Genomic DNA, 27,154 nt, shown 5'->3' with positions numbered 1-27,154 from the left:
ACCTAACCTACTGTATGTAATAGCTTTGTGTAGTCTACCTTAAAAGTGCTCAGAACATTTACATTAGCTTATGGTTGTGCAAAGTCATCTAACACAAAGCCTATTTTATAGCAAAGTTATTATAAAGAATTTTGAATCAAAATTCAAAATTTGAAGTACAGTTTCTACCTAATGCATGTGACTTTTGCACCATCGTAAAGCTGAAAAATTGTAAGTTGAATCATTGTAAGGCAGGGACTGATTGTATATTAACTATGTTTCTGTCTTTAAACAAAAACACATACAAAACTAGGTTATGCATTGATTGGCTGACAAATATGACGTGACCAGAGGCTCTTACGAACCTAATCCTGTATTTCCCTTAGAAGCAATGGTTCAGTATTTACTAATTCAGTGTTTGCAGTGACTTTATAGAAAGTAGCTACCACAAACACAATTAACTACAGTAAGTCCTCACTTAATGTCATTGATAGGTTTGTGGAAACTGTGACTTCAAGTGAGACAATGCACAGCAGGTCCTTAAATAATGTCGTTTTTTTTCAACATCATTTCATTTAAAGTCAGTTTCCAAGAAGTTATCAAAGATGTGAAGTGAGGGTTTATATGTATATAAACACATATACATAATGTCACTTATCATTTGCTGAGTTGAAAACTCCTAGAAATGACAAAGGTCTTATGGTTAAAACTGCTAAACCCTAACACGTTTAATTGAAAAATCAAGCAAGTAAGAATTTCAAACTGTTCCTCACTACCTGAAACTGAAGCAAAATGTAGAGTGATTTCTAGGAAACAAAACCACAGAATACGTTTCCACATGTACCACATAAAGTGTAAGCATATAAATACCACATCTGAAGAAAATGTGAAATACAAAAAATTAAATTTTAGTATAAAATATAATAAGTAATTTTCTTTGCTCATTTTTCTTATTCTGGTCCCAGCATTTTTCCTAAAGGGTTCCATCAAATTCTAAAAGAGATACAGAAAATGAAATGTGTCTGAAGGTGAAAGACTAGTATGGAGAGAGAATGGAAACCATCCCATATAAGTTACGGAAGAAAAAATGAAGGATATTTACCCTGAAAAAAAAATGAATATGGCTTCCTCAAATATCTTGAGGCAAAAGAGGAACTAGATTTGTCCTGTGACTAATAAAAACAGTAATAACAATAGCTACCATTTATTAATCACCTGCCTGTACCAGGCACTAAAAAGGTACTTGCAGGGAATGTGTGTGCAGGACAAAGAGAGAGAAGAAGCGAGACAGAGGAAGACAGATTAAGAAAATAATGCTCAGGTAAGTTGGATAATTTACCCAAGGTCCCACAGGAAGTGGCTACACCAAGATTCACATCCTAGCCTTTCTTGTACCAAAGATGATGCTTTTCCCACTAATTTACGTCAACTCTCAATTTCTGTGTTCAATGAAAAAACTGAGTTTATTCCAAATGGCAAACTAGGACCAATAGGAGGCAGATTTCAACTTATCAAAGGGGAGAAATCAACTCCAACTGTCAATAGAACAATAGAAGGGGCTGCCTCTTGAAGTAGGGGGCTCCCCATCACAGGAGGTATTCAAACAAAGGCTGACTACCCACCTGACAGAAGGCCTACAGAATGGATTTCTGGTAAAGACACACATATATATACAAACTAGGAAAATTACAGTTCTCAAATACTTATGGTATCAGAGTATACACAACATACCGTGCTGAGCTTGTCATAGCCAAGCAAAAGGTATCATCAAAGCTGCTCAACTCATATGGCCGAAAGAACTCATTGTGGATATCAATCTCTTCTTCATATTTGTGGAATTTCTTCACTATCAACTTCTTTAAGTTCACAGCACAGATAACTAAGAGAGATACTGCATGTTACTCCAGAAGTCTGAGATTATATCAAGTAAACATTTCCGTAATATCAACTGTGTTCACAGACAGCACTGTGATAAGTTCTGTGGGGGACACAGCCTTGACCGAGGGTAAGCTCCTGCCTCCAACACTTACACAGTTAGAAAGGAGATGAGATAGACACAGAAATACAATGCAAAGCTGAGTTCAAAAAGCTCTAAGGAGCCAGGAGGGCCTCAGGAAGTCCAGTTGGAGCAGGGAGTTATTTAGAGTAGGCTCTTTAAATTCCTTTTTGCTCTTAAATAAATACCCTTTGTGTTTTAGCTAAAAATTGTACAGCTTTTCCCTAAGTTTCCCTTTATGTTTCAAATTCTGTTAATAGCCAGTGTTAGATAGTTAAAACCCTTTCCTTTCTCCCAGAACAACTAAACCTTCTTAGCAATATGAGTAATGATTTTACCCAGAATTTCAAGTTACAAATACCTTCCAAAATGAATTTATAAGTTAATAAAAACCAAAAATACTTTGTAATCTTACTTTATGGCCTTCCCCACCCAAAGTTGGGATGCTGAACCATGACTAGATGGAGTCCTCAACTGGAGCGTTCCAGATTCGCAGGAGATCTTGCTAGGAACCCTTTACCAAATGGAAAATGAGCTTGCTCAAGGTCAGGGGAGTTAGTAACAGGGCCAGAATTAAGCTTTATTTAAAATTGGGCAATTATTTAAATTTGGCAACAACATTCTAATGTATTATACACTTAAGGGTATTCCTTTAATATAGAATGTTTTCTGGCCCTCTGACAAATTAATGAAATTTAATTTAGATGTAACTAAAATGTACTTTTATACACGCATCTGTACCTTTTTTCACTGCTTAGCAGAGGAAAAAAGTTTTAAGTTTTCTTTGCGAATGGGTCCTTATTTCCTCCGCATTCCCCCAAAATATGCAGAAATATAAGCTGTACTAGTTTAAAGTGATGAGCTGTTATATTTTATTGACTAAATATGAGAGACATACATAATAGTAAGACAATACAAGGTATTGGCCTACATAGATAAAAAGAAGTATAATATAATTCCTGCCCTTTAAGAAGCTAACAGGTGTTATAATATCCTATCTATTAAAGCAGCAACATAATACTGAATAGCCATTCATTTGTTTCTAATAAAATACTATGTGCAAAGGATTTAATGCTTCAAGTTCATTAAGGTATAATTCCAAAATATGTTAGTGTAAAAACTAAAACACAAACAGTTACCTACCTTCATCATAGGGTAATGGTAAATGCTTTATTACCTCTGGTGTCCACCAGTAAGTATAACTATAAAACAAAAATTAAAAAAAAAAAAAGGTGAACCAAATGTAAATGTTGGTTTTCTACAATTTACTGCAAAAAAAGAATTTATACGGTCTATAGTAACATGTTTCCTCCTACCTCAAAGTTAATTTTTATCTTTTTAAAACATGTTTGCAAAGCTTTTGACACAGTAGGTCTTCAACACGGTAATTCCCTTCCCAATCGCTTTCTTCCTTCAACTATGTCGTGGATCTACAAAAATGCCATGAATCCACCTGAGAGTCAAGATGCTCTGATGTTATTTACTTTTAGCTAAAAAGGATTAGAATGTAATAAGCTGACTCTATGAACTGCTGTTAACTTCTCCCAGGGACTGTGCCTACAGTGACTTACTCTGCCACAGGTGAGAAGTGGGACCTTAACCCAAGTCCTACAACCAGGATTCCCTTGCGTGCAGTTATCTGACAGTTAGAATCTACTCTGCTGTATATGTATACATCTGTGTGTATAGTTAAAACAGTTAAGCAAAATCATTAAGGAATGAATTGGACAGTACTAATGAACAGGTTCCCTTAGAAAGCAGTATAGACCCTGTTATTCTTTAACTGTAAATATGTGCTACCTGATTACAGAAGATAGTCAGAGTAAGAGTAAAGAATGTCAACTGTCTGGATTTCTGCTAGAAGGCTCGTCTGCTATAAGCAAAGAATCTGAAAGAATCCTAAGTGGCCTTCTCTCTGAACACCTAATTTAATTCTCAATCAAATTCTAATGAAATGAATATTTAGAGGAAAAGTGATATTATGTCAAAGCTCATGAGAGCTAGGAAGGAGAAGAATGTAAAACAATATATCAAGAATTTTTAAAAATCAGATTTCTAAAGATTAAAAAAAGAGCCTATAGCCAAAAATTGCTAAAAAGAGAACTTAATATAAATGAAAGGTTTTCTAAAAATACAAAGCTGAAATTACAAGATTGAATAATCCTGATTATGAAGCAACGGGAAAGTATCCAAATGAAATTGGCAACATAGGGAACTCTCCTAGAGATGGCAAGCAGAATACACAACCACTAATGAAAGAAGGAATATGAAGCCTAATGAATTGTGTGGGGCGAATCACTGTTCTGACAGGAAAGGTTCTTAAAGTTTTGTTTTAGACTAAAGTTACGCTTTACAGCAGTGCTACTCAAAATTCAATGTGCATGTCAATCACTTTGGGATCTTGCTAAAAGGCAGATGATTCAGTAGGTGGGGCCTGAGATTCCGCATCTATGACAAACTCCTGAGCAAAACCAAAGGGGCAGACCCTCCAACCCCTTTTCAATAACAAGGTTTTGAATATAAAAAGAACAGAGCAAGGATAAGGCCGCTGCTTGTGAAGAATTCACTCAGTCATTCCACATTTACGAAGCACCTGCTATGTGTCAGACACTGCTCTATGTGTTGGAAGTGCCAAGCTGAAAACAATGACGGAGAAAGCAGAGCGACTTAGTTCCAGTACTGTTTCTATCCTCCCTAGCCACAACAAGTTTTGCACCTGAAAGAAAAAACACAAGATAAGAGGGAACTCTGTACCACCCGGAAGACAGAAGCATCTCCACAAGCAGGCCAGTGTCCTGGTGTAGCTGAGATCAATCATCTTTAAGGAACAGTGAAACACGGAGCTGATACTGGAAATGGGCAAATGCAGTCTTTAATTTTTACATTTACCAGAATTTATTTATTTATTTTTTTCAACTTTAAGTTCTGGGGTACATGTGCAGAATGTGCAGGTTTGTTACATAGGTAAACGTGTGCCATGGTGGTTTGCTGCACAGATCATCCCATCACCTAGATATTAAGCCCAGCATCCATTAGCTATTCATACTGATGCTCTCCCTCTCACCCTCGCCACCACAGGCCCCGGTGTGTGTTGTTCTCTCCCACCATGTGTCCATGTGTTCTCATCATTCAGCTCCCACTTTTAAGTGAGAACATGCAGCGTTTGGTTTTCTGTTCCTGCATTAGTTTGCTGAGGATAACAGGAGTCTTGATGCTCATCAGTGAGAGGGTGACAGATTCCAAAAACCAGACATCAACAAGTGATGTAAGTGATGTTGATCTCAGCAACGTAACAGAATCAAATATGAGACAGAGACGTGTTGTAAGTGACCTAAAAAGATGGCCAATGCATTCTCTGAATTCACATATATTCACAAAAACAAGCCACACCAAGCTAATATCATTTCCTTTTCTGCTAGGAAAGTCAGACTGTCAGATCAGGGGAATGAAAAAGACATGGACTAATTGTTTAAGAGGGGTGCATGCATGTGTGTATGCATGCATCTGAGTAAACCTAATTCTGTGATGATCTAACCCTGGCAGGGGAGGAAAGTAGAGAAGTTATCAGTATATGAGGAATTCCCTAAAGAATGTTGCTTACAATCAGCTTGCTTAGGAAGAAGTAGACATTACAAAAAAGGCGTTTTAACTCAGAATTCTTGTGGTGAGCAAGAATGAAAAGATAATCATGTATTCATGATTTAAGACCAGGCCATAAACTTTTAAAAAATATTACTAAATTGTATTTCCCTTAGCAATACGTAGCAATTTAACAACACTTTTAAAAGATTCCAAGTCTTTTGGGTGAGTCTCAGAAGCAAAGAGACATCTGCCTTGGAGAAGATAAGCTAAAATGGATGGAGGATCAGAGCATCTAAGGCGACTAAGCCCAAGATAGGGGAATCTTTACCGCGTCTACTACCAGGTACATTGATCCAGAGGAAGAACAACGCACTGGGTCAGAAACCTGCTTTGGGACCAGGGATCAGAAAACAGGAGATTCCAAGTGAGTGTCGCTTCCTTCTTTGCATACAAAAAAGCCAGTAAGTCAGATTCTCTTTCCTTTTTCAGTTCCTAGTATTAAGAGTTCTCGGTTCCACAAGAAGGTTAGGGAAAAATTTTGAAGACTGTCTTTAATTTCCCTAGCTAACTTGGGAGCCCTCTGAAACATTCATGAATGTCAGCAAAGCAATCAATTTGTGAACAAGACAGAGAAATATGGGCAGGGCAAGAGTATAGTTAAGCAAACCTACAGCTGTTTAAATGATTACAACCAAAGGCACTAAACAATGTTATGTAGAAGGAGTTGTCTGTGCGTGGAAATCAATGGGTTCTGCCATTTACCCTACTATAGACAACATTTTTCATCAAGTACTCGAATTAGGATCAAGATGATCAGCTGATTAAATCTGAAGAAACTATAAAGCTAGAAGTATTCATTAAAGGATACACATTTTAATTTTTTTTTGGAAGGAGGCAAAGCATATATGAACATGACAAGAATGGTACCAATGTGGCGGAGCGGCAATGGCACATGTTAAAAAAGACTTAGGAGGTCTAACAGACAGGAAGCTCGGAGTACACACTGTGATGGCAACGCTGAGGATGGCTGGTGTGACCTTATGCTTATCAATGAAAACACAGCATCTAGGACAAGGGGAGTGATGGTCCCAGAGGTCTCACAACAGCTAGCACAAATCAGACCAAACGCTGACCATTATTGGACCCAGATCTGGGGGCCACAGTTTAAGAAGAACATTGACCTCAACTGGAATATACACAGAGGAGAGTGATGTTCTGAATGCTGGAGGGACTTGAAACCACAGCATACAAGGAACAGCTGAAGAAACCGGAGCTATTCAACCAGTAGAAGAAGAGATTTTGAAAGTACATGAACTCATCTTCAAATATTTAAAAGATTATCAAGTGGATGAGGAAATCTTGTTTTTAAGGTCTTTAGGATTAATAAGTAAGATTACAGAGGAGCAGATCTCAGCACGACGTGAGGAAGAATTGTGTAAGCGAACTGTTCCAAAAAACTGCCTCTTCAACAGTTGACAAACAAGAGCTTGTCAAGCATAGGCCAGATTACCTCTCCCTAGGGAAACAGAAAGGGAACTCACATATCAGACAGGGGCAAGCCAATAAATCTCCCAACTCTAGGAGTCAATGAAATAATTAACGCTTAATGCCTAAAAGCATCTTGGTGACATTCTAAACACCAGTTCATTAGATGGGATCTTAGATGATTATATGCCATATTAATCAAATTCAGAACAAAGCTTCAATTAGCGGTTTTAGGCAGATCAATAAATGTGAGATTTTGTGTCATTGAAGTACTTATCTCAAGAGGACCCTGTTCCAATGAACTCTAGGTAGAGTTAGGTTTATTCCCTCTTCTCTTATTGTGCAAGAAAAATATTATTTCATAGCATGCCATTATCTATACCATTCCCGTATCATTGGTAAACACGATATAAAATACAACATGCCACAAATTTCAAAACACCCATGAATAAATAATAAAGTCTTTATTAATATTACATTAATAAGTCACATTATCTAAGTTTCCAGACTTTACGGGCATCCTGTATGATCTTTAATAGATATTAAAAACTAGGGAATGTTATCTCCTTAAAGAATAGTAATAGGTCAGGTGCAGTGGCTCCCACCTGTAATCCCAGCAATTTGGGAGCCAAAATGGGCAGACTGCTTGAGCCCAGGAGTTGGAGGCGAGCCTGGGCAACATGGCAAAACCCAGTCTCTACCAAAAATACAAAAATCAGCTGGGTATGGTGGTGTCCACCTGTGGTCCTAGCTACTTGGAAGGCTAAGGGGAGAAGATGGCTTGAGCCCTGGGAGGGAGAGGCTGCAGTGAGCCGAGATCGAGATCGCACCACTGCACTCCAGCCTGGGTGACAGAGTCAGACTCTGACTCAAAAGCAAACAAAAGACGGTAACAATACTAACACCTATTGTATGTAGCTAGGTGCTAACCATTTATATGATCTCATCTGATTCTCTGAGAAAGCTGTAAATTAGGTACTATTATTGTCTCTATTTTAATGATGTGGAAACAGAATGAGACCAGTTAAGTGACTTGCCCAAGGTCACCCAGGTATTAACTGAAGGCAGGCTTTCCAGAGTCTGGCTACTTCAGTACTGGGTTTATTCTGTGTCAGACCTAGTATTAAGTACTTTCCATATATTTTCCCATTTAAGCCTCAATGACCCTGCGAGGTATGTATAGTCATCTCCATTTTACAGGTGAGAAAATGAGGTTGAGAGGTTAATGGGTCGCAGGCCACACACTTGCAGAAATTCTAGCTCAGCTCTACCTGAGCCTGAGCTCCGTGCTCTTGTCCTGTTACTGCCTCCGGGTAAACTCTTCATTTCTTTTGAGAATTGTAATGCTGCTTTAACTGTCAGCAAAATAACCTGTACAGGTGGGTGACACTAGAAAGTTTTTAAAAAAACTGTTTATGCGCAGTACCAATACCCTGTTCCCCTGACATCAAAAAACAGTTTTCAGAATTTTGACATTCTAGAGGAAAAAACAAAAAACCAACCAACCAACCAGAAAAAGGAGATCTAAATCAACTGAGTAAGCCATATTATCTACTTTGATACAATTTTATTTTCCGTGGTAGGCTTAGAGCTGATTCTCACTGAATCATCTAACTGAATAATCTTAGCCAAGACATTATCTCTGCACCTCAATTTCCTTTTTTAGAAAATGGGGATGTAACACCAGCTTCCTTTTATTCCAACACATAAACTGCCAAACCACCTGCCTTTGTTATGTAACTCAAGGTGAGCAAGGGGTTTAAATTATGCTTTTAATACACAGCTAATTTCTGCAGTAGAAAATTGAGTTATGGCTGTTCCCAAGCTTTATCTAAAATATCTTCAATACTTACAGGTAATATAAAAATTCAGAAAATCAACCATATTTACCTACAGTTAACTGTCATCAGTAAATACAAATAACAGGTATTTATACCCATCGCTCAACAAATACACAGTTCCAAATTTTTTGTCAGCAAAAATTTATGTAAATAATATTTTATTAATAATAAATTTAATGTAAAAATTAGCAGTGCTCCATTTATAGGGAGAGTAAGCTCAAGTATTAAGTTGGTTATTCCAATAATATGTATTGATAAGAAACATATAAACTCTGAGACCTTCCTAATATTTTAAATATTCCTGAAGCAACACAGAACTTAATAACAACTGCAAGAGCTGTACTTGCAACTTTGTCCGTTGTTCATGGTCCCATACACACAATTAGCACAGACTGGCAATGACTCCTACAGTGTTTGGTAGGTTTTTGTTTTTTTTTTTTGGAGACAGAGATTTTGCTTGTTGCTCAGGTTGGAGTGCAGTGGCATGATCTCGGCTCACTACAACGTCTGCCTCCTTGGCTCAAGCGATTCTCCTGCCTCAGCCTCCCGAGTAGCTGGGATTATAGGCACGTACCACCATGCCCAGCTATTTTTTGTATTTTTTTTTTTAGTAGAGATGGAGTTTCACCATGTTGACCAGGCTGGTCTCGAACTCCTGACCTCAGGTAATCCTCCCGCCTTGGTCTTCCAAAATGCTGGGATTACAGGCGTGAGCCACCGCGCCTGGCCTGGTAGGTATCTTTAGACAAAATTAGGGCTCTATTAAATTGATGTTGTAAGAGAAAAGCACAACGGGAGAACTTGACATTAGAGGCCTTTGAGTGCAATGGACTAGGCTCTAACCTCATGTATGGTATGTAAAAAATTTTATTTATGTGGCAAAATTGATTATATTATTATAGTACATGACTCCTCAGTTAAAAAACACTAAAGAGCCTCCTCATTAAATACTTGCAATGACTCCGTGAGGTGTGTCCAGGCATTTACGTTTTCAGATAAGGAAAATAAGGCTTAGAGAGTTTAAATTACTCGACCCAGGTCACAGAACTGCAGAGATTCCAACTCAACTCTACCTGACCCTGAGGCTCACACCACAGAGTGTCACACTAACCTGCTTCAGGCAAACTGTTTGTTTCTTCTGAGAATATTATTACCAATTTAACTGCACTCGAAATAACCTGTACTGGCAAGTGACTCAAGCATGTGAGTGGTGGGGACATGAAAGTGGTTATCTGACGCTAGCTAGTAGCACTGCTCTAGCTTCCTGTCTTCCCAGTGTTACTGAGACTGGTTGTTTCGTGGAGGAGAGAATATTGGAATTACAAGGTACAAGCTGCTTAGCTGTCACACTTGAAAAATCTAAGACTGACTCTACATCTTAGAGTCCTTGAGAGTTTCAAGTTTGTAGGAAACACTCAAAGATGATACTGTTGGTTTGCTTTAGTGGAGCTACAACTCCTGTTCAACAATGAAGGTCTGAAACTTCATATCTTAGAGAAAATGCAAAACAACAATTGCTAACCACATTTTCCCCAACCTACTTCAGGACATCAACAGTACTGAACTCATGGCAAGCATGTGGCCAAACTGACTGCTTTATGCATGGGAGGATGGATACCCCATTCTCCATGATGCTCTTCCTTCCCATTGCATGCCTGTATCAAAACATCTCACGTACCCCATAAATATATACACCTATTTCATACCCACAAAAAAATTAAAAAATTTTAAAAAAATAAAATAAAACTGACTAGCCTATGATTTCTCAAGATGAAAAGTATCTCATATTCCAAACAACACCAAATGGGAGTTTATATTACAGACTAGGAAGAAAAATACCTTCTTCTTGTTGGCAAAAGTCTCATGGTATTTTTGTGATGCAAATAAAAATCTGTTGGGAGTTCCCAGAGATGAGGTTTCCCTTCAGTGGGATGAAAAACTCCCAGGAAGAGGTTAATGGAATCTTGTCTGTCAGCATCTAAAAAGCAAAATAGATATTTCAGAAAATCAATTACTGATGTATATAACTCGAGACTATTTTCTTAGGAGGAGAGTGGTACAAAAGCAGTATTTACACTTCAAATACATACAAATACAAGTACTTCATACACACATACATAAGTTACCAAGATTTGGTGCAGAATTAAAATCTTGCTGCAAAATGTTTCCTCTTTGTTCCATAGCTCTTATAAAATACACAGATGATAGCGAACATAAACTGCTTGTTGAATTTGGAGACACTTAAACATCTTTAAGAACTCAGAGAGTAAATACCTTAGATAGCAATTTTATTTTTAAAATGAAAATATATCCTCACCATTTGTTATTTTACCTGAAGTAAATGTATCTTCACTTTATTGCAAAGACAAGCAGAGACTTCAGAGACTAATAAAATGACCCAATTTCTATCCATATTCTGTTGTACAACTTTGAACAAGTCAGTTGCATTGTCTCCACTTTTAATCCTTGAAAAGATACTCTCCCTTTCTTTAACAGAGACAATGTTTACAACATATTTTGTCCCTGTCAGCTGTGAGCCTGGCCCATTCTCTTTTGCGGCTGAAAATGAAGGCAGAGAAGGCACATGATAACAGCCTCATTCTAACTATTTGAGCATTCCAAAATTATCTTTTAAACTATACTATGAAATAACAAAACTGACGGTGTGTATGTTTTACTTCCTCTTCCTTTTCCTAATTATCTTTTGGTAAAAATGATAATATGCACTGAAGTGGTCTCATGAACCACCCTTCCCATTCTACATTCTCCTCCCTAGTGTCCTTCATTCTTTCTCCTTATTTCCTTCTTTCCATTCTTGTCTCAGAGTCCTGTATATTCCAGTTTGTGGCAGACATCCACAATATAAATAATAACCTCTTTCCAAAAATGAGCATAGAACTAAAAAGATAGCACAGTAGAAATGACTGCATTTGGAGCAAGGTAACATTATTATAAAATCAATTTTCTTCCAACAGTTATAGTGAACAAGATACACCTGAAATTAGCAACATTGTTCTCATTGGGTTATTTGATCATTATGGCAAAACCAAATGACTGAAATACGAAATACAGTACATCAAACATGTATTTCATATATTAGACAGGAAGCATTCCATTAAAACAGCACTTACCTTTTGGGCTAAAAGTAATATATAAAAAGAGACATGTTTATGTGCTGAGCACATTTGGGGACTTTCTTTGCACTTGTTGAGAGAAAACATCAAGCATTAAATAATGCATACATTACTGCCCCAATGTGTACCCTCTTTACATAATACAAAAGTAAACATGTTGCTCTTATGGCAATTACATTCTTTATGCTTCTTAAATAGCCTTAATAGCACTTAATAGTTCATTTCACATAGTACCTCAAAATATCTTAATATAATCTAGAGAAGCTTTCCACTTTTCAGCCACATTTTCTAGGAGTTTCTTTCATCCTTTAACAGGAGTTACCTGTAATTTTTAGCAAGTACGGTAAAATGTAAGATGTGAGAAACATAGCCAAAAAAAGAACATTCTTTCAAAGGATCATAAAGAAGACTTCTTAGAAGTACTGCTGCTGCAACTTAAAATACATGTATGATGTTTATGGTCACTTACTAAGCTTGAGATATAAGTGAGCCCTAACGAGCCCAAGGATCTTCTCCTGGCTACTTCTGACTGCAAATAAAACAATTACCTCCAGAAAGATGGTGGTACTCTGGATATGAACAAGGGTTTAAAACTGGTAGGCTCTCTGTGGTTGTGGATAACAAGAGGGCAAAATGATTAGCCACTTTTATGTTTAATTGCGCTTTAAGGGAAAAAAGAATATGCACCATTCAAATACCATTCAAACAGGTTAAACATTAGCCAACTTTACTACTCACTATATTTAAATAGATCAGGTTTAAATATAACAATTCTTTTTAATTAGAGAAAAAATCACTTTTGAACTGAAATAGCTCTTATTCTAATACTAAGTTTATGATACGGTGGCCTCTGAAATCAGCAGTGAAAGGAAGTATTATTCAATAAACAGTACAATAGTATTGGGGTGGAGGGGGAAGGGACAATGATGTCAGATCCCTACCTCACATCAGACATTGAAATAAATACCAACTAAATGTAGGAGAGACACAAATTAACCCCTAATAGAAAAACAGATACACACACTTCAAAAGGAACAGAAACAGCCAATGGATATATAAAAACCCAACTTCGCTAGTCATCAAATAATGCAAATTAGAACAACATACCATTTTCTGCCTATTAAGTTGTCAAATACATTTCAAAATAGGCACTCCCATAATGCCAAGGGGAACATTGACTGTTACATCCTTTCTGAAAGGCAATTTGGCAAATATGTATCTATATAATATATAAATAGATATTTTAAGCCCTAAAAATTATTTTTACCCTCTGACCTAATAAATTTGCTTCTGAACTTTTCATAAGATCAAAATATGAAAAAAGGTATATGTTCAAACATGTTTGTTTAGAACGACTTAAATGTACAAAGCAAATACCTAAATTATGATGCTTCTCAAAGATAGAATACCATAAGGCTACTAAAAATCATGTTATAGAAGAATAAGGTTATAAAGATTCACTACATTATCTAAAGGAGCAAAAGCAGGTTATAAATTACAGGTATAGTAAGACCAGAAGGATCATGTTCTCCAAAATATACAAGTGGCTATCTCTGGAAGGTAGGGATCATCTGATTTATTTGTGAGCCATTCTGTACTTTGTATAATTAACATATATTACTTTAGTATTGGAAAAAAAATGGCCAGGCATGGAGGCTCATGCCTGTAATCCCAGCACTTTGGGAGGCTGAGGCAGGCAGATTGCTTGAGATCACAAGATTGAGACCAGCCTGGGGAACACAGGGAGACTCCGTCTCTACAAAAATAATAAAAAAAAGTGAGCTGGGCATGGTGGCACATGCCTATAGTCCCAGCTACTTGGAAGGCTGGAAAGAGGGAGGATCACTTGAGCCCAGGAGGTAGGAACCAGCCTGGGCAACATAGGGAGACCCTGTCTCTACAAAAAAATATAAATAAATAAGTAAATAAATAAATATTAGATGGGTGTGGTCCCAGCTACTCAGGAGGCTGAGGTGGGAAAATCACTTGAGTCTGGGAAGTCAAGGCTGCAGTAAGCTGTGATAGCACCACTGCACTCCAATCTGGGCGGCAGGGTAAGACCTCACTCAAACAAACAAACAACAACAACAAACCCCTGCAGTCATCCAGATAACAGTGGGTGGCTGTGGCTGTGTGGACCAGTATGTCAGAAGTAGGGATGAAACACGGAACACATAATTTTGTAGGTATAACCAACAATATTTGTTGATAGATGGGATTGGGGAACAGTGATGAGGAAAAGAAATAATGCAGGGAGAATTCCTAGGTTTTCTGAATTGATCAATGGGTACTGAAGTAGAAAAAACAAGTAGAGAAACGGACTTGAGACACAGTCAAGAGTTTCTGTCTCAGAAATGGTAAATTTGTGATTTTGTTAGATATCTGCGATAGGAAGAAATCTGGCCCCTAAGACCTTTGCTCCCTAGTATCATACCATGAATATTTTCTACTACATGGCAAAAAGGACTCTGCAGATGTAATAAAGGTTACTCATCATCAACTGCAAGATAGAAAAATCCTAACTCATCTGGTTGGGTCTACTGTAATCACATTAATCCTTTCGAGGCTGAAGAGGAAGGCAGAGATTTGAAGCACAAGATGTATTTGGTGCACTGTGGTAGGCTTTAAAATAGAGCAGGCCACAAGCCAAGAAACGCAGCAGCCTCTAGGAACTGAGAGTGACCCTCAGCCAACTGCCAGCAAGGACATGGGACATCGGTCCAATAGCTGCATGGAATTCTGCCAACAATGAGAATGAGCCAGGAAGCCTCCAGATAAGAGCCCAGGTCAGCTGACATTTTGACTTCATTTTAATGTCACGTGACATCATTTTTACTTGAGACTTGTGAGACCCTAAGCAGAGAATACAGCTCAGTAATGCTGTGTCCGTAGGTTTCTGGTCCTTAGAAACTCTAAGATAATGGGTATTGTTTTAAACCACTGAGTTTGTAGTAATTTGTCATGGCAATGATAAAAACTAATTCAATGGCCGGGCATGGTGGCTCACTCCTGTAATCCCAACACTTTGGGAGGCCGAGGCGGGCAGATCACCTGAGGTCAGGAGTTCAAGACCAGCCTGACCGACACGGAGAAACCCTGTCTCTACTAAAAATACAAAATTAGCTGAGCGTGGTGGCACATGCTTGTAATCCCACCTACTCGGAAGGCTGAGGCAGGGGAGTCTCTTGAACCCAGGAAGCAGAGGTTGCGGTGAGCCAAGATCACGCCATTGCACTCCATCCTGGGCAACAAGAGCAAAATTCTGTCTCAAAAAAAAAAAACCAGAAAACAAAAAAACTAATTCAATATCCCAGAGGAGATACTAGGCAGACATTTAGATAAATGAGTCTGGAGTTCATGAGAAGTTAAAGTTAGAGATAAAAATTTGAGTGTCAAATGCATGGTGGTCAAAAGCTGAATGTGATACCCCTAAGACAAAACTGGAAAAAAGAAGGGTTTAGCAACAGGGCAAGGGAAGTCAATAAGAGACTGAGACTCTCTCCTATTGGGGGAGATCTCATATCCCACTGAGAGATCTCACAGAGTGAAGTTCAAGAAACAGGAAGTGGTCAACTGTGATGAAAGTTGTTGAAAGGTTGAGTAAGATGCAGTCAGAGGAGTAAACATTAGATTTGGCAATGTGGGGATTGTTGGTAACCTGGACAAGCACAGTTTCAGTGTCATGGCAGGGCAGTTGTCAAGTGGAGCATGTGGAGAGAACAGGGTAGAGAAAACCCTTTCAAGAGGTTTTGCTCATGAGAGCAGGAAAATAGGACTGTGGCTGGAGGGGGATGTGGGATTAGGAATAGCTGGAAAGGGTGGATGGAAAACGCTAAGGTATGCTTTTATGTTAATGGCAATGATGCACTACAGAGGGAGAAACTGATGATGTACCCCAACGAGCATATAGTTAGGGAACACAAGAAGGCGTGGGAGTCAAAGAAAAAGACAAGGCTTGGCTTCAGATGGAGCAGGGCCACCACAAGCACTGTAATACAATATAGGGTAGAAACTATGGGAGCAGAAAACGACGGCCTCTGCATTTGATGGTAAGAATTAGAGGAAGTTCCCTTCTCGTAACTTATTTTCTCACTGAAGCATGAAGCAAAGTCATCAGCTGAGACTGAGGTGTTGTAGGTTTAAGGAGGAGGACAAGTTATGAAATGGTCATTTTGGAGAGTGGAAGAATGAACTTACTATGGAAATGTCACAGGACAGTCAGCTGTCCTTTGGAGAACTGTAGTCTGTTTAAACTAAGAGTAATAAGTTACAAACTTTTCTCTTGCCATGTATAACTGCTTTGGTTGCAGGAGAGGTGAAGTGTTGGGCTTTAACAAGAGTTACCAAGGGTATTAAAACAAACGTTATTAAAACAAAACATTTTTCCAACTGTTTTATTTCTGCTGTTGCCAAATACAGCTTATTCACTCACAATCTGCTGTTTGAAGGATGATCTCAGAAGGCTATCTCACTATTCTTGATAAATTAAAATGTTCTCAGCATGTTCCCTTTGATGTCCCTTTTTCAGCAGTGAGCAGAAAGGGGAAGAAACTGCTGGCAGTCCTTTAGAGTACTAGCATAATGCCAGGTGAAGCCATCTCAGCACCATCTTCTGGGATCACTGTTTTCCACGCGCGGTAAGCTTTGAAGTCCTGACACTGTGATATAATTTGGACATTTGTCTCTGCTGAACTCTGGTGTTGAAATCTAATCCACAATGTTGGAGATGGAGTCTGGTGGAAGGTGTTTGGGTTGGTGCACTCCTTGTGATAGTGAGTGAGTTCTCAAGAGATCTGGTTGTTTAAAAGTGTGTGGCACCTCCTTCCTCTCACCCCTTGCCAGTGAGATACCTGCTCCCCCTTCTTCTGCCAGGATTAAAAGTTCCCCGAGGCACCCCTGCAAGAGCCGAGAAGATAATGGCACCATGTTTCCCATACAGCCTGCAAAATCGTGGGCCAATTAAACCTCTCTTCTTTATAAAATTAATCAGTCTCAGGTATTTCTTTATAGTAACGCAAAAACAGCCTAACACACCTTGGGAGCTTTTCTCTTTAGATCCCTGTTGAGAACATGATTTCCCTCCATGCATGCATATACACATTCACTACATTTAAATTATGCACACGCATGTGGGTGTATATATTTATGTTAGGCCTATATATATATATACACACACACACACATATATATACAAGAGATCTATTATTAACTGCTGTAGGTTTCTTATCTTTTTTTTATAATAGGATTTAAATTCAACCAGCTTCAGCAAGAAAATCCAGGCTTACAAAATTTGCATTTAAAAAAAAATAGAAAGAGCTTAGCAAGGCCCTTAAGGGAATTAAAAGCTCTCCCTAACATCTGAAGAGATACCTATGCGTTCCCTGTAAAGCATCCTCCAACTGCCTATGTAACCAGTTACATTAAACACTAAAAGGTGCTTCCTAGACAAACATGCATGCTAGCATGTGAAGCCTCAAGAACAGTAAATAAATAAATACATAAATAAATAAAATAAATAGAAAAAAGGGTCAGGTGAGTTGCCCACATAGCATCAATCCATCCACATAAACCAAGGGTAAAATTCCTAACAATGTAATTTCACTATTCTAGTTGCTTTTGTTTGCTTGTTTTTTGAGAGAGAGTCTCACTCTGTCACCCAGGCTAGAGTACAGTGGCATGATCATAGTTCACTGCAGCCTCGAACTCCTGGGCTCAAGGGATCCTCTGCCCTTAGCCTTCCACATAGCTGGGACTACAGGTGTGCATTACCATGCCTGGTTAATTTATATATTCATTGTAGAGATGGGATCTCACTATGTTGCCCAGGCTGGTCTCAAACTCCTGGGCTAAAGCAATCCTCCTGCCTTTGTCTCCCAAAGTGCAGGATTGCAAGTGTGAGCCATTGCACCCAGCACTTTTTTTTTTTTTTTTTTAAGTCTAGTTAATCAGTATGTTCCTGCCTAGCCCAGAAGCATAATGTGAGAAGACTTACTAAGTTTTGCAAAGTTGTCTTGAGTGGTTTAAAGAAAATTGTTCTATATTGTCACCATTATATAATACCCATTGTAATTTAAAAATAAGTTGTACATCCCAATGACACCATGCTTCTTAAAATAAAGAAGCCTGTTTTAGCCACATTATTCATAAAATCATTCCTTTCATAGTAGTTCCTCTTTCAGTTGTGCATAATTTTGCCTTACCTTTCCATTTGTGCACATTATTTTCTCATAACTATCTTTATCTTTTATATTACTCCTTTCTTTTTTAAACATGGACAGCTACACAGTCATTCTGTCTGTCCTCTAGTCTTATTACAAAGCACATTACACTCAGGAGGCTGAGGCAGGAGAATCACCCAAATCCGGGAGGCAGAGGTTGCAGTGAGCCGAGATTGCGGCACTGCACTCCAGCCTGGCGACAGAGCGAGACTCCGTCTCAAAAAAAAAAGCACATTACTTGATCCTTAAGTGTCAATAATGACCCCTATTACAGGGACAATGATGACAGGAGAGGGCAAAAGAGCAGATGCCCTTTTTCATGGTGATATACACCCTGAGGGATATGTACATGTTAGCACATGACAGAAGTAGCCGGTGAGGATTCTCCTCTCTGGGTTTTCAGAGGGAGCATGGCCCTGTCAACACTTAGATTTCAGACTTCTAGCCTCCAGAACTGTAAGACAATACATTTCTATTGTTTTGAGCCACTAGTTTGTGCTGTTTTGATACAGCAGCCCTAGGAAATGGATGTGGATTTCCCCCGCGTGTGTGGGCAGGGGCACCTATGATTTGCTTCCGGCCAAAATATGACAAAGATGATGGGTTGTCACTCCCATTATTACATTACATTTATAAGACTCAGTCTTGCTAGCACACTAATCCTATTGTCAGCTGTGAAGAAGCACGCTGCTATGAGTCCTACAGCCACAAGGAACTGAATTCTGCCAACATGTGGGATGAGAAGTGGTTCTTTCTCAAAGGCAGCCTTGAGAGACCCTAAGCAGGGGACCCAGTTAAGTTGTGCATAAATTTCTGATGCACAGAAATTGTGAGATAATGCATGTGTGCTGTTTTAAGCTGCTACATTTATAGTCATTTGTTACACAGCACAGAAAACTAATACAGTTGGACAGGAGCATAAGAGATGAGCTTTGCAATCTCTCTGGGCCTAGAAAATGTGGACAGCTGACTCTTATGGATGCTTTCCCAGATGCTTCTGAAACTGCCAGCACTGGGATTCTCTTACAATTCCCTTTTATCAGGCAGTTTCTTGTAACTCCTTCCTTAGCTCCTTAGGTATCCAGTGTTTACTTCCTGGATCTTGCTGCTAGGTCTTCCAAGGGCCTTACTGGCCAGGACCCAGGCGAACTCCATGGCACCCTCCTCCATAAGGCCCACATCCGGTTACCAGTCAACCCTCAAGTATCCTTTGGCCCACCCAACTGGAGGAATGCAGACAGTTCTCAATGTGGCACACTCTCCTCAGCCCATCCCTCTGCTTCAGATCTGCTGTACAACAGTACAAAACCTACATGCTGGGTCTCTTCAATAGCAGGATAACATGTCAAGCTCACCCAGAGTCCTGTTGAAGCCCACTCTCTTTTCACTGAGGGTGGCTGTTATTGCAGGTAATAGTTCACTCCCAAGGACCTCTTTATTAATCTTCTTCTCCGTATTCTGTGGACTTTCCTATCCTTAATCTGATACAAGGGCTGCAGACTCATGAAATTCCTTCATAAATTCTGTGCACGGGGGTTTGCCTCACAATCACTTTGGTCTGTGATACCTATTGTATTGGCAATTCCATCAGAATGGAGGCAGGAAAAGCACCATTTTAACACCCTGTTACATGTAGTATTCACAAGTCATAAAACAATAGAATTTAATGAGTATAATTTAGTGCTAATATCACAATTTGTTTCTAGTTGACATTTAAAAAATTCAGTGATATTTACACTCTTAGACAATTGTCGAGACTTTGAACCCTATTTAAAAAAATGACTCAACACCCTCAAAAAATTTTATCTATATACTGCAAGCAGAAAAATAGAAAGAGACAGAAGCCAAGGAATTAAAGTGTGTTGCATTATATAAAAACTCTAATTATGGGTGCCAAAATGCAAAAGTGTTCTATTTAAAATACAAATGTTTATTCATTCATTTATTGGACAAACATTTACTGAGCACCTTCTAAGTGACAGACTGTTTTATTTAAACTTTTAAAACATTTAATTTTAATTTTACTTAGCCAGATAGCTTTAAAAAATGTATAAAAAATGCACTTCAGAGTAAGTCTTTAAAATAGCTATTACTTCAGAATTACCTGAAAAAGCATTGCTGTAATATCTAGACAGGGTTTGCATGATGTCTTTTGAGTGCTGGGTCCACGGTGCTATCTTTCTGTAGGTTTTCACACGATGAACAAGTTGAGAACCACCATACTGAAGGGATAGGGTATCACCATGATCTTCATAGAGTTCCTCAAATAACCTAAAAAAAGAAAAACTCGCATTAAAGAATTTCACCAAAATCAAAGCACAAGTTATTCACTTAGCCAAACTCCAAACAAGTCTTATACTTTAAAAATTCTTCTGAGCCTTTCAAGTTAGATTCTTCAACATCTTGAAAATAAATGCAATGCTAATATATTTTAGAGTGATATTCCAGTAAACACCAAAGCTATAGAAAACACTAAAATGGAAGCAGGGGCACCAAAAACATAACCCACCAAAGCCAGACCAGGCTGTTTCTAACCATACTTGTAAAGACTCCTAACTTTCTGCAGCCTGCCAGAGCAATTCACCTCCCATGACAGAATGTACTGTGCTCTCTGAATTGCCTTTGAAAAAAGAATATGCTCCTGTCACAGTGTCAGTCCATTCAAGCTGCTGCAACAAGACACCATAAACCGGGTGGCTTAGAAACAGCAAACATTTCTCACATTTCTGGAGGCTGGGAAGTATAAGATCAAGGAGCTGGTAGATGTGGTGTCTGGTGAGGGCCCATTTCCTAGATCACAGATGGTCTTCTCACTGTGTCCTCACATGATGGAAGAGGCTAGCTAGCTCTCTTCAGTCTTTTTTATAATAAGGACACGAGTCCCAGTCATGAGGGTTCCTCTCAGCTCTACTCATTTCCCAAAGGTCCCACCTCCTAATACCATCCCTTTGGGGGTGAGGATTTCAACATATGAACTTAGGGAAGACACAAACATTCAGATCACAGCAGACTAACAAATCATACGCTTTCTTAGATATGTACTTTTGAAACCTGTGTTTCTTCAAGTGTCTGTTAATATTTCCAGTGCAGTGATATCTGTTGGTGTGGCCATTTGTAAACTGATTACTTTCCTTAGCTAAGCCTTTATGACAATTTCCGATGACCACTATCAGCTATCATTAATTGTATTTTCAAAAAATAATGGACTGCCACAGATGCAATAGACAGTGAAGAAATAGTAATCCTTAATGAAGAATCAATCTTTTACACATCTCAGATTTTTAGTATGTATGAAGACACAGTACTTTTTTTGAAAATGCCATCTGGATTTGTTTTAAAACAACACCCACTAGTTTGTCTAAGCACTTTGAATTTATCTAAAGAATGTAGTGTTTATTCATAATTAACACAAGCAAAAACAACAACAAAAGAAAAACCCAAAGCCCAAACCATGGCAAGAATACACAAACTTTTAATAGAAATATTTATTCTAAGACACCAACATCCACTGCGGAAAGGACACCCTCTTCAACAAATGGGTTCTGGGAAAACTGGATATTCATATGCAGAAGAATGAAACTGAACCACTGTCTCTTGTCGTATACAAAAATCAACTCAAGACAGATTAAAGACTTAAACATAAGACCAAAAACTATAAAACTACTAGAAGAAAATATAAGAAAAACAGAATTAGTTTGAATAATGTTTTCTAGCAACACAATTTTTGAGAAGCTAAAAGTAGAAACACTTTCATTAAAAAAATCTTATTATTAACCAGGTTTGCCTTCCGCTATTATCAGCATTCAAATAGCAAAAAATAAGACTTACCTAACTGCATCTGTATCAAACTGTAGATTAGGCTTGTCGATCAGTCCCAATGAATACAGCTGATAGGCCAGAGCACATTTTCCCACCATAAACTGTGCTGTGTTGGTGCGATCTAAACAGTCCACACAGTTGGTTCGAAGGATGCCAGTCTAAAGAGAAATACCTTAAGATTTGCAATCATTATTCCATCACCAAAGAACTTCCATACTACTTTAGATTTAAGAAGCAAAAAAAAAAAAAAAAAAAAAAGGTCTATGGGCAGGTGTTACTCTTGAACAAATATTATTCAATTTTATGTAAAGTCAAAATAATGAAGAACATGTTTACAGTTGCATAACGTTATATATGCTGCTCACTTACGTTGCTGGAACAGCATCATTAAATCTTCTGGCCTATATCTGAATTTACTTTGTTAGTTTAACAAAATAAAACAAATAGCTAACAACTTCCACATGTACCAATTAGCAAAATATGGGCTTTTTTCTGACATATCTCCTCATTATACAACCTAAATATTCAGTGGTTAGGACCATATCATTCTTAAAGCATAGTTAACATATATACTACATATGCTTGGTTTCTTTTCCAAAGCACTCTAATTTGTTCTTTTCATGTTCCTGTTTGCGTTTCTATTTCCAGGAATAAAATTTAATACACAGAAAAAATCCATAGGCCATATTATTTCATTTGCACATTTTTCTTTTTTTCTTTTTTTTTTTTTTGAGACAGAGTCTTGCTCTGTCACCCAGGCTGGAGTGCAGTGGCACGATCTCGGCTCACTGCAACCTCTGTCTCCCAGATTCAAGTGATTCTCCTGCCTCAGCCTCCCGAGTAGCTGGGACTAGAGGTGCATTCCACCACGCCCGGATAATTTTTTGTATTTTCAGTAGAGACAGGGTTTGACCATGTTAGCCAGGATGGTTTCGATCTCCTGATCTTATGATCCACCTGCCTTGGCCTCCCAAAGTGTTGGGATTACAGGTGTGAGCCATCGCGCCCAGCCAGCTACACATTTTTCATAAGCATTAAAGACTAGAAGTAAGACTTTCAACAATCATTCTCAAATAATAATTCTGCATTAAATAAGATACAAGTCTCTACATGAATGCTTACAGAAAACGTACAGTATACAATGGATACAGATTCTGTTCATTATGAATATAATATTGTGTATACCTGCAGGCGACCAGTGGGAATCACACATCCTCCTAGTTCATTCCACCTATGTTTAAAAATAAACACTTTTTAAAAAGTTAATGGCAGAATAAATATTTATTTTCGGTACCAGCTCCTTGTTAAGAATCATGGAATTAAACTAATAGAGCTTTCAGCTCCTGAAAAATCAGCTGATCCTGCCTACTCTCATTTTTTCAGGTAAGTGAACACGCAAATGACTGAGGCGGACTGCTTACCACATTCTCCTCAAAGAGAGTCCAGGAAAGGGGCATTTTAATTTGCCCGAGTGCCCACTCTGGCATTTTTTGTTACCCATGCTTAACCAAAATCTCCCTTGCTTTCATTCAAACCCACTTCCTGTTGGGTCTCTACACACATGAGTAACAATCGTAGAGCATCTTTCTAATAAAATCTTCCAAGACTTAGCCTTCCCAACTCAATATTACGATTTTCTACCTCCCCCAGCTTTTATTCATGGAGGCTTTGTTATGTTTCTTTGGTTCGTTTTGCAGATTTCCTTTTAGAGACTACTTATTTTCTCCATGTGCAATGAATACATAGGAATATGTTTTGTTATGAAATACTATAGATTATGTTAATATTTTAATTATTTAAAGAAGGTGCTGTGCAGAAAAGGGTTAACCTAATAAGCCTAACTGCTATCCTCAGAAAGTCCTGCTTATAAGGTTGACCCTTGGCCAATGTCTGGGAACTTAGATTTCAGGAGGGTTTCCACCATTCCCAGAACTGATAAGAGTGACTCACTGTGCTGAAATGGTTTGTAGAAATAATATGGTTTTTCCCGAATACCTTCTTTCCCTCTGGAAGTCAAGAATTTTGGCATATGCCAGGCAGAGGCTACCTATGTGACCAGCCTCCAGTAAAAAAATAAAGTCTCCAACATGCTTCCTTGGCTGGCAACATTTCATCCATGCTTCACAACCTGTTTCTTGGGGGAATTAAGTGTGTTCTGTGTGACTCCACTGAGGAGAAGACTCTGGAAGCTTGTGCCTGGTTTCCTCTGGACTGTGCCCTTTTTGCTTTTTCCCTTTGTTAACGTCATTTTATATCCTTTCACCATAATAAATTATAGCCAGAATACAATAAGCTGAGTCCTTTCAGTTATCCTAGTGAATTACTGAATCTGGGAGTGGTCTTGGGGGACCCCTGTCATGGGTGCCCTAAAATTCAAACAACAAACAAGTGCAAACAATGCAAACTATGACAAAGGGATTACTTCCAAAGACATTACACTAGTAGTTAGTTCTTTTCTGTTGTCTTATCATTGTAGTTAACTACATTAACTGAAAATAAAATGCCAGAAATATATAGTATTGGTTTCTTAAAAGATAAAGCATAAATCCTTGATCTGAAGAAGCTCCCAAAATAGTAATGAAAGATTTGTGAGCGAATAACCATAATACAATAATACTATTTTTATAAAAATGTTAGTATGTAATCTATAAGAAAAAAAGTCTGTTTCTATTCAATACTGAAAAATAGAGTTCACTGTTGAAAATTTTACTTACAGAATTATTTTATGTAACATTTGTTCTATGCAGCAAGAGATACAGATCCCATGGCTTACATCTCAAGGTATGTAAGTAACCAACAAAGGAATTCCCATGCCCCAGTGAACAGTCAGTACTCAGTCATGTGAGCAGTGTGCCTCCCCCCAAGACAAAATTCATCCAATTTCCAAGTAGTAAAAACTGCTCATATTCAGAATACCCATAAAAGCAAAAATTATGATTTATTATAAGTTTTAAAATACCATACATACTTTTCATCTGGCCGCAAAATGCTACAGTAGGAATCAGGGCGGTTTACAAAGAAACCTGTTTTCTTCACCACACTTTCTGCAATCACATTCAGTCGATCAAGAACATTACACAGCTTGCTGAGGAGAGGAGGAAGAATGAGAAAAGTGAGAAGAAGCCAAGTTTTAATATCTATTTATCCTTATATCTAAAGCCAGTAAAGTCTATAGCAATGATATTTAAGGATGTAATTTTTTAAATCTCTTGGCTGGTACTTGATAGAAACATGTAACAATGTCTAGAATACAATGTGTACTCAGTAACCAGCAACATTTGATGTGAAAGAGACACAAAGACCTGTAACTTAATATCAAATACTGGTGATCCTTAATCTTGGCATATAACATCCCTGCCTGAGCTTTCTCCAAAGCCTTTCACTCCTCAAGAGTTGTCAAGTCAAAATACATTCATAAAATGGCTGTGAAAAGAGCACCGTGCCCAGTGCAGGTGGCAGAGAAGAAAAAACTGGAAAATAATATGAATGGCAGCTGGGTGCAGTGGCTCAGGCCTATAATCCCAGCACTTTGGGAGGCCAATGCAGGTGGATCACTTAAGGTCAGGAGTTTGAGACCAGCCTGGCCAACATGGTGAAACTCTGCCTCTACTAAAAATACAAAAAATTAGCTGGGCGTGGTGGCAGGCGCCTGTAGTCCTAGCTACTCAGGAGGCAGGAGAATGGCGTGAACCCGGGAGGTGGAGCTTGCAGTGAGCTGAGATTGTGCCACTGCACTCCAGCCTGGGAAACAGAGCGAGACTCTGTCTCAAAAAACAAAAACAAAAACAAAAACAAAATTAGCCAGGCACGGTGGTGCATGACTGTAGTCCCAGCTACTCAGAAGGCTGAGGCAGGCGAATCACTTGAACCCAGGAGGCAGAGTCTGCAATAAGCTGAGATCGTACCACTGCACTCCAGCCTGGACGACAGAGCAAGACTATGTTTAAAAAATAATAAAAAAATAATATGAATGGCAACAACTTGTAACCAAACTGATACTCTGGGAAAGGGTGTGTGTATCTAACTGTATAAAATGATTTAGAAAAAAGTACAATAAGTACAAAACGATATAGTAACATTTAAAAAAGTAAGACCTTAAGTAAACCTAGAGCTTGTACAATTGTGCAGTAAGTGAACAAAAAGACAATGCAAGATTTAACAAAAGTAAGTTCCTTAGAAGAGATGAGTTTTGAATCAGATCTTGAAAGATAAAAGAGAGGTGGGAAAGCATTCCAGGGAGGGTGAAGAATAGGAATGGAGGCTTAGGATAGGACTTTGGCTGCTACATTTGTGGCAGAGCATGAAGATTCAGTTTTCTGGAAGAGAACAGCCCTTGGGATAAATAAAAAGTGATCACATTCTGAAGCCAACCAGATGATGAGGCTTTGACACTACACTAGGGAGTCTGGATCTACTATATACAGTCAGGAATTACCACAGGTTCATCCACGAGTGACATCTGAGAAAGTGTTAAAATAGTGAGACAGATGATACAGAAAAAAGTAAAACTAATGCCTTCAAGGAATAGTGGTAGAAATGTTCTGAAACGACTAGATATTTCAAACAAGTTGCAAATGGTATCCACAACAGGCAAAATAAATAGATAGATAGATAGATAGATAGATAGATAGATAGATAGATAGATAGACAGACAGACAGACAGACAGACAGACAGAACAGATAGATAGATAGATAGATGAAATTAAAAAAAAAAAGTTTGGTTAGTTTATTGATGTACTCAAAACAGCCCCTCAACAGGTTCATGAAAGAAATTAACAGGGTAAAATTTACTTTACCATAGAGGTCAGCTTTCTGTTGTTTCTCATTATAAGAAAAGCAAACAATCATAGCCAGGCAGAAGAGTATCATTCACCTTTTGGTATACTTGGCCATGTCCCAGGGAATATAAACAATAGTGTGCTCAGGAGGCAGAAACTGGTTGAGATAGGTCACAGCAGCAACAAGTTCTTCACTCAGAATTCTTTCATGCTTTCTTTTCTCTCGTTCCTTCATCAAAAATTAAACATTTTCAGTGTTTCAATTCCCTTAAATCAGAAGAACAGGCTCAACATGTTTACTTTTAAGCTAAGACAAAAAATC

At 38.3% G+C, this 27,154-nt stretch overlaps 1 protein-coding gene across 3 annotated transcripts in view; it reads right to left on the bottom strand.

The window, feature by feature from the left end:
• LOC105492057 (FIG4 phosphoinositide 5-phosphatase) overlaps positions 1–27,154 on the bottom strand; it is a 128,616-nt gene that overhangs the window by 37,819 nt on the left and 63,643 nt on the right. For all 3 annotated transcript variants that reach the window (XM_011758912.3, XM_024796123.2, XM_011758913.2), the window contains 8 exons: positions 26,928–27,061; positions 25,023–25,139; positions 23,240–23,285; positions 22,064–22,212; positions 20,340–20,506; positions 10,723–10,861; positions 3,119–3,177; positions 1,711–1,858 (listed from right to left, as the gene is read on the bottom strand). In XM_011758912.3, the coding sequence (XP_011757214.1) occupies positions 1,711–1,858; positions 3,119–3,177; positions 10,723–10,861; positions 20,340–20,506; positions 22,064–22,212; positions 23,240–23,285; positions 25,023–25,139; positions 26,928–27,061 (959 nt within the window). The remainder of the gene's footprint in view (positions 1–1,710; positions 1,859–3,118; positions 3,178–10,722; positions 10,862–20,339; positions 20,507–22,063; positions 22,213–23,239; positions 23,286–25,022; positions 25,140–26,927; positions 27,062–27,154) is intronic.

The sequence above is a fragment of the Macaca nemestrina genome, chromosome 5, assembly GCF_043159975.1.
Source record: "Macaca nemestrina isolate mMacNem1 chromosome 5, mMacNem.hap1, whole genome shotgun sequence".
Taxonomy (NCBI): domain Eukaryota; kingdom Metazoa; phylum Chordata; class Mammalia; order Primates; family Cercopithecidae; genus Macaca; species Macaca nemestrina.
The sequence above is the reverse complement of the archived record's forward strand: the minus strand, read 5'-3'. Positions and strand labels throughout refer to the sequence as shown.